The 12,769-nt window shown below is 43.1% G+C and overlaps 1 protein-coding gene across 1 annotated transcript in view; it reads right to left on the bottom strand.

The window, feature by feature from the left end:
* Positions 1-4,587: 4,587 nt before the first annotated feature.
* Positions 4,588-12,769, bottom strand: part of EMILIN1 (elastin microfibril interfacer 1) — a 215,941-nt gene continuing 207,759 nt past the window's right edge. The window contains exons 6-7 of the mRNA XM_053709403.1: positions 10,296-10,430; positions 4,588-9,917 (exon numbers count right to left, since the gene is read on the bottom strand). Of these exons, the coding sequence (XP_053565378.1) occupies positions 9,586-9,917; positions 10,296-10,430 (467 nt within the window). The 3' untranslated portion in view covers positions 4,588-9,585. The remainder of the gene's footprint in view (positions 9,918-10,295; positions 10,431-12,769) is intronic.

The raw sequence follows: 12,769 nt of genomic DNA, 5'->3' as shown, positions 1-12,769 counted from the left end.
CGCCTAACTCTCCTCACGTGTCAGTACCTGCGTCTCCCGCTCGGGAGATGCGTAGAATTGAGACGCCTAGTACATCTAGGCCCTTACAAATCACTTTACATGATATGGCTAATGTTATGAAATAAGTATTATATAATATGCCCGAATTGAGGGGCAAGCGTGATAGCTCTGGGTTAAGGACAGAGCGCGCTGATGACACGAGAGCCATGTCTGATACTGCGTCACAATTTGCAGAACATGAGGACGGTGAGCTTCATTCTGTCGGTGACGGTTCTGATCCGGGGAGACCGGATTCAGAAATTTCAAATTTTAAATTTAAGCTTGAGAACCTCCGTGTGTTACTAGGGGAGGTATTAGCGGCTCTGAACGATTGCGACACGGTGGCAATCCCAGAGAAATTATGTAGGTTGGATAGATACTATGCAGTACCGGTGTGTACTGACGTCTTTCCTATACCAAAAAGACTTACAGAAATTATTAGTAAGGAGTGGGATAGACCCGGTGTGCCTTTTTCCCCTCCCCCGATATTCAGAAAAATGTTTCCTATAGACGCCACCACACGAGACTTATGGCAGACGGTCCCTAAGGTGGAGGGAGCAGTTTCTACTTTAGCCAAGCGTACCACTATCCCGGTGGAGGATAGCAGTGCTTTCTCAGATCCAATGGATAAAAAGTTAGAGGGTTATCTTAAGAAAATGTTTGTTCAACAGGGTTTTATTTTGCAGCCTCTTGCATGCATTGCGCCTGTCACGGCTGCAGCGGCATTCTGGTTTGAGTCTCTGGAAGAGGCGATTCGCACAGAGCCATTGGATGAGGCTTTGCGCAGAGTTAGAACCCTTAAGCAAGCTAATGCATTTGTTTCAGATGCCGTAGTACATCTAACCAAACTTACGGCTAAAAATTCCGGATTCGCCATACAGGCGCGCAGGGCGCTCTGGCTTAAATCCTGGTCAGCGGATGTAACTTCCAAGTCTAAGCTACTTAACATTCCTTTCAAAGGGCAGACCTTATTCGGGCCCGGCTTGAAGGAAATTATTGCTGACATTACGGGAGGTAAGGGCCACGCCCTTCCTCAGGACAGGGCCAAGCCAAAGGCCAAACAGTCTAATTTTCGTGCCTTTCGTAACTTCAAGGCAGGAGCAGCATCAACTTCCTCCGCTCCAAAACAGGAAGGAACTGCTGCTCGTTACAGACAGGGTTGGAAAGGCAACCAGTCATGGAACAAGGGAATGCAGGCCAGAAAGCCCACTTCCGCCCCTAAGACAGCATGAAGACAGGGCCCCCTATCCGGAGACAGATTTAGTGGGGGGCAGACTTTCTCTCTTCGCCCAGGCTTGGGCAAGAGATGTGCAGGATCCCTGGACGTTGAAGATTATATCTCAGGGATACCTTCTGGATTTCAAAAGAGAGGTTCCATCTTTCGAGGTTATCAACAAACCTAGTAAAGAGAGAGGCATTTCTACAATGTGTACAAGACCTCTTAATCATGGGAGTGATCCACTCAGTTCCGCAATCGGAACAGGGACAAGGATTTTACTCAAATCTATTTGTGGTTCCCAAAAAAGAGGGAACCTTCAGGCCAATCTTGGACTTAAAGATCTTAAACAAATTCCTAAGGGTACCATCGTTCAAGATGGAAACCATTCGAACCATCCTACCCATGATCCAAGAGGGTCAATACATGACCACAGTGGACTTAAAGGATGCTTACCTTCACATACCGATTCACAAAGATCATTATCGGTACCTAAGGTTTGCCTTTCTAGACAGGCATTACCAGTTTGTGGCTCTTCCCTTTGGGTTAGCCACGGCCCCGAGAATTTTTACGAAGGTTCTGGGCTCACTTCTGGCGGTACTAAGACGACGAGGCATAGCGGTGGCTCCGTACCTAGACGACATTCTGATACAAGCGTCAAGTTTTCAGAATGCAAAGTCTCATACAGAGATAGTTCTTGCATTTCTGAGGTCGCATGGGTGGAAAGTGAACGTGGAAAAGAGTTCTCTGTTACCACTCACAAGGGTCCCTTTTCTAGGGACTCTTATATATTCTGTAGAGATGAAGATTTACCTGACGGAGTCCAGGTTATCAAAGATTCTCAATGCTTGTCGTGTCCTTCATTCCATTCCAAGCCCATCAGTAGCTCAGTGCATGGAGGTAATCGGCTTAATGGTCGCGGCAATGGACATAGTGCCATTTGCGCGCCTGCATCTCAGACCGCTGCAACTATGCATGCTCAGTCAATGGAACGGGGATTACTCGGATCTGTCCCCTTTGCTAAATCTGGACCAGGAGACCAGAGATTCTCTTCTCTGGTTGTTGTCACTGGTTCATCTGTCCAAAGGAATGACCTTTCGGAGACCAGATTGGACTATTGTAACAACGGATGCCAGCCTTCTAGGCTGGGGAGCAGTCTGGAATTCCCTGAAAGCTCAGGGTTCGTGGACTCAGGAGGAGAAACTCCTTCCAATAAACATTCTAGAATTAAGAGCAATATTCAATGCTCTTCTAGCTTGGCCTCAGTTAGCAAGACTGAGGTTCATCAGATTTCAGTCGGACAATATCACGACTGTGGCTTACATCAATCATCAAGGGGGAACCAGGAGTTCCCTAGCGATGTTGGAAGTCTCGAAGATAATTCGCTGGGCAGAGTCTCACTCTTGCCACCTGTCAGCGATTTACATCCCAGGCGTAGAGAACTGGGAGGCGGATTTCCTAAGTCGCCAGAATTTTCATCCGGGAGAGTGGGAACTTCACCCGGAGGTATTTGCTCAACTGATTCGTCGTTGGGGCGAACCGGATCTGGATCTCATGGCATATCGCCAGAACGCGAAGCTTCCTTGTTACGGATCCAGGTCCAGGGACCCGGGAGCGGTGCTGGTAGATGCATTAGCAGCCCCTTGGGTTTTCAACATAGCTTATGTGTTTCCACCATTTCCGTTGCTACCTCGACTGATTGCCAGGATCAAACAGGAGAGGGCATCGGTAATTCTGATAGCGCCTGCGTGGCCACGCAGGACCTGGTATGCAGACCTAGTGAACATGTCGTCCTGTCCACCATGGTCTCTTCCTCTGAGGCAGGACCTTCTACTTCAGGGTCCTTTCAACCATCCAAACCTAATATCTCTGAGGCTGACTGCCTGGAAATTGAACGCTTGATTCTATCAAAGCGTGGGTTTTCGGATTCGGTTATTGATACATTAATACAGGCTCGGAAACCTGTGACCAGAAAAATTTACCATAAGATATGGCGTAAATATTTATATTGGTGCGAATCCAAGAGTTACTCATGGAGTAAGGTTAGGATTCCTAGGATATTGGCTTTTCTACAAGAGGGTTTAGAAAAGGGTTTATCCGCTAGTTCGCTAAAGGGACAGATTTCAGCTCTGTCTATTCTTTTACACAAACGTCTGGCAGAGAATCCAGACATCCAGGCCTTTTGTCAGGCTTTGGCTAGAATTAAGCCTGTGTTTAAAGCTGTTGCTCCTCCGTGGAGCTTAAACTTGGTTCTTAAAGTTCTTCAGGGTGTTCCGTTTGAACCCCTTCATTCCATTGATATTAAGCTTTTATCTTGGAAGGTTTTGTTTTTGATGGCTATTTCCTCGGCTCGAAGAGTCTCTGAGTTATCTGCCTTACATTGTGATTCTCCTTATCTGATCTTTCATTCAGACAAGGTAGTACTGCGTACTAAGCCTGGGTTTTTGCCTAAGGTTGTTTCTAACAGGAATATCAATCAAGAGATTGTTGTTCCATCATTATGTCCTAATCCTTCTTCAAAGAAGGAACGTCTTTTGCATAATCTAGACGTGGTCCGTGCTCTGAAGTTCTACTTACAGGCAACTAAAGATTTTAGACAAACTTCTTCTCTGTTTGTCGTTTACTCTGGACAGAGGAGAGGTCAAAAGGCTTCGGCTACCTCTCTCTCTTTTTGGCTTCGTAGCATAATACGTTTAGCCTATGAGACTGCTGGACAGCAGCCTCCTGAAAGAATTACAGCTCATTCCACTAGAGCTGTGGCTTCCACCTGGGCCTTTAAGAATGAGGCCTCTGTTGAACAGATTTGCAAGGCTGCAACTTGGTCTTCACTTCATACTTTTTCCAAATTTTACAAATTTGACACTTTCGCTTCTTCGGAGGCTGGTTTTGGGAGAAAGGTTCTACAGGCAGTGGTTCCTTCTGTTTAATGTTCCTGCCTTGTCCCTCCCATCATCCGTGTACTTAGCTTTGGTATGGGTATCCCATAAGTAATGGATGACCCGTGGACTGACTACACTTAACAAGAGAAAACATAATTTATGCTTACCTGATAAATTTATTTCTCTTGTAGTGTGTTCAGTCCACGGCCCGTCCTGTCTTTTAAGGCAGGTTCTAAATTTTAATTAATCTCCAGTCACCACTGCACCCTATGGTTTCTCCTTTATCGTTTTGTTTCGGTCGAATGACTGGATATGACATGTGAGGGGAGGAGCTATATAGCAGCTCTGCTTGGGTGATCCTCTTGCAACTTCCTGTTGGGAAAGAGAATATATCCCATAAGTAATGGATGACCCGTGGACTGAACACACTACAAGAGAAATAAATTTATCAGGTAAGCATAAATTATGTTTTTTTATTTAAAAATGTATAATTACATTGCATTGCATTGCTTTACTTATGAATACAATTGTATTAATTTCCTTTTTATTATAAAATAAACAGAAGTCAGAAATAATACATGAGTTTTGGACATTTAATATTTATAATATACAAATCTGAATTTCTAAGTTCAAAGTTGATAATACAATTGATCAATAGACACTTTTGAAAGAAATTACGAATACAGAATTACACATACGAAGCGGGTATTTAACATTACGCAAACCAAAAAAAACATTTGCAGCGTATATCCAATGACGAAAACACGACCATTTTGAATACATACACGCAATCAATTTCGAACACTTTCAATAATTACGATATTATATTCGCACTCCAGTGCGCACATCTTTACATCATATCATTTTTAAAACGAGCTTTCAATCATCGAGCCCTAAGGGTCTATAGCCGGCCTAAAACGTTGTTTGTTTGAACCCATGGACCCAGTTGAAAAATAAAGTTATTTTTAAAAGTTTGGAGGCTGGAATCAGTGTTTACCATCACGGAGGAGGCTCTACTTATATTCATAGTGAATTCAGTGGCCCAATGGTCAATAACCCTTTGAAAATATCAGTTACTTTAATTTACAATGTTGAATAAATATCTATGCCAAAGATGGCATTTTCTTTCTGTGCCCAAAACACCATTGGGCCAGGCTAAAGACAATTGTGCGTCATGGAGGGGATCTAACGTATGTTTATTCATAGTGAAATCAGTGGCCCAATGGTCATTAACCCTTTGAAAATTTCAGTTACTTATATAAAAGTGTGAATTACAACAAAAATAAAAAGATATCAAGGCAGACAGATCATCATACGCTCCCTGGCATCCTCTAGGAGGTGCTAAATACCAAACACATACAAAAACGTAAATATATATAACAGTGTTATATATATAAAAAAGTGAAAGGATAATTATATATATGTATAAGACAAATCTTCCACATATAGTTGTGCTGAGTGGAAAGTTACCACCAAACCATAGGAACAGGTAAAGAGTCCAGGTATTCAACTGGAAAAAGTCCCACAAGGAAATAAATGAGGACTTGATGTGATGCGGTACAGCAGGCAGCTCTCTAACTTCAACCAAGGGAAGGCAATCTGTTAAAAAAATACAATGGAAAGAGGCGCCAATGGTGCAGATCAATGGTGAATCTTGATGGCTTGCAATAAAACACAGGGTACTCACATGTAGGAAAGGCAATCAGTCTTGCCCATAGAGACAGGCTGGATTTCTGCAGCAGTCCAGCTAGCTGATTAGTGTCCAAGACACAGCTCCACAGTAGCACAGTATACACACTAAACCGGTAGGTGTATATGCAGGATATCAGGATCCAACCCAGAAGGTAGCGCAGCTCCAAGGTGTACTATTCATCACGGAAGAAGGTGAATTACAACACCCTTGGCAAGATTAGCATCACTATCATCTGTGCTCATAACCCCTATGTGCCGGACTAAAGACAATTGTGTGTCATGGAGAGGGATTTATCCTACCTATATTTTATAGTGAAATCACTTATCATTAGCCCTTTGTATATATCAGTTACTTATTCAAAATTCTTAAATACAGCACCCATCACTTCCTCTGCCAGGCTAAAGAGAATTGCATGTCATGGGGGGGTCTGTTCTACATATATTCATAGTAAAATCAGTGGTCCAATGGTTATTAAACCTTTGTAAAGATCAGTTACTTATGAAAATTTGTAATTGCTGTATTGATGTCAGTTTGGCCTGTCCTTCCAGTTTGTATATTCAATCACCTTTGTGTATCTACATTATATAAATCCCATTTATATTTAAATAAAACGTATATTTTTATTTAAACTCAGTTTGAAGCTGAATAAGAAATCAAATTCCACAAATAAGAAACAGCTTGAATAAGAGACCAACTCACACATATGTTCAGTCTGGGAATCCAACACATCTAGGAGACTAGCTGAGCTTAACATATTGTTACAGGGATGGGTCAGACCATCTGACATTACGTTGTCTAATGTAAACCTTTCTTTACATAGAGAGCTTTTTATGCATATTGATAGGTATTGCATGCACCTACTAATTATTTGTCATTAACAAAGGAAAAGATGACAGGAGCAGAGCAATTGAAGAGTCTTGGGTTCAAATCTCCTTGATGTTAAGCTTTTAGATACATAAATCTTTACAATAAAACTGGATGAAATCCAAGGGGAACATTAATGGCTGAGGTTAAGTTCTCACACACGGTATAATGCTTGCAGTGCCTATGGGTGCCAAGGTATAATGCATGCAGTGTCTGTGGGTGCCATGGTATAATGTGTGCAGTGCCTATGGGTGCCAAGGTATAATGCATGCAGTGTCTGTGGGTGCCAAGGTATAATGCATGCAGTGTCTGTGGGTGCCAAGGTATAATGCGTGCAGTGCCTATGGGTGCCAAGGTATAATGCATGCAGTGTCTGTGGGTGCCAAGGTATAATGCGTGCAGTGCCTATGGGTGCCAAGGTATAATGCGTGCAGTGCCTATGGGTGCCAAGGTATAATGCATGCAGTGTCTGTGGGTGCCAAGGTATAATGCGTGCAGTGCCTATGGGTGCCAAGGTATAATGCATGCAGTGTCTGTGGGTGCCAAGGTATAATGCGTGCAGTGCCTATGGGTGCCAAGGTATAATGCGTGCAGTGCCTATGGGTGCCAAGGTATAATGCATGCAGTGTCTGTGGGTGCCAAGGTATAATGCGTGCAGTGCCTATGGGTGCCAAGGTATAATGCATGCAGTGTCTGTGGGTGCCAAGGTATAATGCGTGCAGTGCCTATGGGTGCCAAGGTATAATGCATGCAGTGTCTGGGTGCCAAGGTATAATGCGTGCAGTGTCTGTGGGTGCCATGGTATAATGCGTGCAGTGTCTGTGGGTGCCATGGTATAATGTGTGCAGTGCCTATGGGTGCCAAGGTATAATGCATGCAGTGTCTGTGGGTGCCAAGGTATAATGCATGCAGTGTCTGTGGGTGCCAAGGTATAATGCGTGCAGTGTCTGTGGGTGCCATGGTATAATGTGTGCAGTGCCTATGGGTGCCAAGGTATAATGCGTGCAGTGCCTATGAGTGCCAAGGTATAATGCATGCAGTGTCTGTGGGTGCCAAGGTATAATGCATACAGTGCCTATGGGTGCCAAGGTATAATGAGTGCAGTGTCTGTGGGTGCCAAGGTATAATGCGTGCAGTGCCTATGGGTGCCAAGGTATAATGCGTGCAGTGTCTGTGGGTGCCAAGGTATAATGCATACAGTGCCTATGGGTGCCAAGGTATAATGCGTGCAGTGTCTGTGGGTGCCAAGGTATAATGCGTGCAGTGTCTGTGGGTGCCAAGGTATAATTTGTGCAGTGTCTGTGGGTGCCAAGGTATAATGCGTGCAGTGTCTGTGGGTTCCAAGGTATAATGCATACAGTGTCTGTGGGTGCAGTCATTTTATTTCAGATTACCCATTATGCAACAGAACTCAGGAATTTGTTTATTACACAGAAAAGGTACAATATATGGTGCCCAAACATTCACCTGTGATGCCATATGGTGGGAGGCCCTATAATCTTCCAGTCCAGAGCACATTTCTGCCATTGCGTACACTCTGCAGTAAATTAGCCCTGTGATGCCATATGGTGGGAGGCCCTATAATCTACCAGTCCAGAGCACATTTCTTCCATTGGGTACACTCTGCAGTAAATTAGCCCTGTGATGCCATATGGTGGGAGGCCCTATAATCTACCAGTCCAGAGCACATTTCTTCCATTGGGTACACTCTGCAGTAAATTAGCCCTGTGATGCCATATGGTGTCAGGCCCTATAATCTACCAGTCCAGAGCACATTTCTGCCATTGGATACACTCTGCAGTAAATTAGCCCTGTGATGCCATATGGTGTGAGGCCCTATAATCTACCAGTCCAGAGCACATTTCTGCCATTGGGTACACTCTGCAGTGAATTAGCCCTGTGATGCCCTTGGGCACCCTATAATCTATCAGTCCAGAGCACATTTCTTCCATTGGGTACACTCTGCAGTAAATTAGCCCTGTGATGCCATATGGTGGGAGGCCCTATAATCTACCAGTCCAGAGCACATTTCTGCCATTGGGTACACTCTGCAGTAAATTAGCCCTGTGATGCCATATGGTGTCAGGCCCTATAATCTACCAGTCCAGAGCACATTTCTTCCATTGGGTACACTCTGCAGTAAATTAGCCCTGTGATGCCATATGGTGTGAGGCCCTATAATCTACCAGTCCAGAGCACATTTCTGCCATTGGGTACACTCTGCAGTAAATTAGCCCTGTGATGCCATATGGTGGGAGACCCTATAATCTACCAGTCCAGAGCACATTTCTGCCATTGGGTACACTCTGCAGTAAATTAGCCCTGTGATGCCCTTGGGCACCCTATAATCTACCAGTCCTGAGCACATTTCTTCCATTGGGTACACTCTGCAGTAAATTAGCCCTGTGATGCCATATGGTGTGAGGCCCTATAATCTACCAGTCCTGAGCACATTTCTTCCATTGGGTACACTCTGCAGTAAATTAGCCCTGTGATGCCCTTGGGCACCCTATAATCTACCAGTCCTGAGCACATTTCTTCCATTGGGTACACTCTGCAGTGAATTAGATATGAAATGATGACAGTAAAACATCCGCCCATGATCAGGGCACACAGCCTCTCTAAAGTGAATGAAGACGTTTCTCTGATACAGTGTAGTTCTGTACTGAGTATTCAGTGATATTTATCAATTTATACTGGTGATAAAAATAATAATTTGTATATATTAACTGGAGCATTCTCCAATGTTTGATAACCTGAGCAAAGTCCAATATGTACAAATATGGCTGCATCACAGGACCCTCCATGCAATTACATTATACATTTAATATCTGAGACACCCACAGGAAAAAAATATGTTAAATAGAGAGGAGCCCAGGTCCAACTGGTTGTCCTCAAATTTCTGTCTCCCCCTCATACAACAAGACCCCACTAAATATTGTGAGGGGCTCATCTGAGTGTGCCAGCCGTCCCATCACCAGGTCTATGCAGACCGTTTCTCCTGCATTTAGCTGCAGAATGATGTTGAAGACCCCCAGTGACCCAGTGCTGGTCTTGTTCTCTACTAGTGGTTTTTTCTCCAGACCTTCTGGTTGATACCCAGCAGAATCTACCCGGGAAATTCCATAATTAGATTTAGAGAGCACAGCTTCAATCTTCTCATCTTTGTAGCCAGTTAGGATGGCGCTGATGAAGTAACGCCCTTGCACTGGTGCAGTAAAGACTCCTGGTGAGAGATAGAAGAGCTAAATCTAGTCTCGTACAGGATAACGCTGACATTACTACAAATAAACGAAACAAATAAGAAGTGGGCCATGATTTACAAACCCACCCTTCAACTCTTTCTTTTTTTAACATTATGTCAGACTTGATGAAAGAAATACCCTTATAAAAAAATGTATTTCACCCAACTTTGCCACGTCACAAATTGAGGCACTTTTTGAGGGTGTGTTTTCAAAAGAAAAATAAATGGATGGATGGGGAGAAGTAGATTGGTCATAGATCAGCGGTACCTGCCACAAAATATAAATGATTTCTTATTATCTGATGAACCAACTGGCATGAGCTCTACCCATAATGACACCCTTATGCCAGTCATACTCACCAGTCGCCGGATTGTATGCTTCCCCATCATTTACTAGTACTCTGTCAAATGCAACTGTGCCAGGGTCCAGCTGTGGATATGAGAGGCCTGCAGAGAAGGCAATGTGCGGAACTTGCAGGGTCTGGCCTATAGGACCTAGATAAATCACAGAAGAAGCAGCTGTAAATCTCTAGAACAATGCAGAATTTGCCACATCCGTGCCCCTCTCACATTCAAATCCTTTCCTGTCAAACTGATATCCTGGACTGGTCTGCACACATTTGGTATCCTGCAGCCATTAATATAGAACAGTTGAGACCAATCCCGAAGAATTTCACACAGCAAATTGGATTTGGTCCTTTATTGTAAGTTAACTCAATTACTCATTGAAGACTCAGAAGTATTGTCACCCTTCATGGGTCTTGTGCGTGTGCAATTTCTGTAGTATACCTAGTATGTGATGTGTGTAGTGTACCTAGTATGTGATGTGTGTAGTATACCTAGTGTGTAATGTGTGTAGTGTACCTAGTGTGTGATGTGTGTAGTATACCTAGTGTGTGATGTACATGTGTGTAGTATACCTAGTGTGTGATGTGTGTAGTATACCTAGTGTGTGATGTGTGTAGTATACCTAGTGTGTGATGTACATGTGTGATGTGTGTAGTATACCTAGTATGTGATGTGTGTAGTGTACCTAGTGTGTGATGTGTGTAGTATACCTAGTGTGTGATGTGTGTAGTATACCTAGTGTGTGATGTACATGTGTGTAGTATACCTAGTGTGTGATGTGTGTAGTGTACCTAGTATGTGATGTGTGTAGTATACCTAGTGTGTGATGTGTGTAGTGTACCTAGTGTGTGATGTGTGTAGTATACCTAGTGTGTAATGTGTGTAGTATACCTAGTATGTGATGTGTGTAGTATACCTAGTATGTGATGTGTGTAGTGTACCTAGTATGTGATGTGTGTAGTATACCTAGTGTGTAATGTGTGTAGTGTACCTAGTGTGTGATGTGTGTAGTATACCTAGTGTGTGATGTACATGTGTGTAGTATACCTAGTGTGTGATGTGTGTAGTGTACCTAGTGTGTGATGTGTGTAGTATACCTAGTGTGTGATGTGTGTAGTATACCTAGTGTATGATGTGTGTAGTATACCTAGTGTGTGATGTGTGTAGTATACCTAGTGTGTGATGTGTGTAGTGTACCTAGTGTGTGATGTGTGTAGTATACCTAGTGTGTAATGTGTGTAGTATACCTAGTATGTGATGTGTGTAGTATACCTAGTATGTGATGTGTGTAGTGTACCTAGTATGTGATGTGTGTAGTATACCTAGTGTGTAATGTGTGTAGTGTACCTAGTGTGTGATGTACATGTGTGATGTGTGTAGTATACCTAGTATGTGATGTGTGTAGTATACCTAGTGTGTAATGTGTGTAGTGTACCTAGTGTGTGATGTGTGTAGTATACCTAGTGTGTGATGTACATGTGTGTAGTATACCTAGTGTGTGATGTGTGTAGTATACCTAGTGTGTGATGTACATGTGTGATGTGTGTAGTATACCTAGTATGTGATGTGTGTAGTGTACCTAGTGTGTGATGTGTGTAGTATACCTAGTGTGTGATGTGTGTAGTATACCTAGTGTGTGATGTACATGTGTGTAGTATACCTAGTGTGTGATGTGTGTAGTGTACCTAGTATGTGATGTGTGTAGTATACCTAGTGTGTGATGTGTGTAGTATACCTAGTGTGTAATGTGTGTAGTATACCTAGTATGTGATGTGTGTAGTATACCTAGTATGTGATGTGTGTAGTATACCTAGTGTGTGATGTGTGTAGTGTACCTAGTGTGTGATGTGTGTAGTGTACCTAGTGTGTAATGTGTGTAGTGTACCTAGTGTATGATGTGTGTAGTATACCTAGTGTGTGATGTGTGTAGTGTACCTAGTGTGTGATGTGTGTAGTATACCTAGTGTGTGATGTGTGTAGTATACCTAGTGTATGATGTGTGTAGTATACCTAGTGTGTAATGTGTGTAGTATACCTAGTATGTGATGTGTGTAGTATACCTAGTGTGTGATGTGTGTAGTGTACCTAGTGTGTGATGTGTGTAGTGTACCTAGTGTGTAATGTGTGTAGTGTACCTAGTGTATGATGTGTGTAGTATACCTAGTGTGTGATGTGTGTAGTATACCTAGTGTGTGATGTACATGTGTGATGTGTGTAGTATACCTAGTGTGTGATGTACATGTGTGATGTGTGAAGTATATCTAGTGTGTGATGTACATGTGTGATGTGTGTAGTATATCTAGTGTGTGATGTACATGTGTGATGTGTGTAGTATACCTAGTGTGTGATGTACATGTGTGATGTGTGTAGTATACCTAGTGTGTGATGTGTGTACCATACCTAGTGTGTGATGTACATGTGTGTAGTATACCTAGTGTGTGATGTGTGTAGTATACCTAGTGTGTGATGTACATGTGTGTAGTATA

This window comes from Bombina bombina, chromosome 4 (genome assembly GCF_027579735.1).
Source record: "Bombina bombina isolate aBomBom1 chromosome 4, aBomBom1.pri, whole genome shotgun sequence".
Lineage (NCBI taxonomy): Eukaryota > Metazoa > Chordata > Amphibia > Anura > Bombinatoridae > Bombina > Bombina bombina.
The sequence above is the reverse complement of the archived record's forward strand: the minus strand, read 5'-3'. Positions and strand labels throughout refer to the sequence as shown.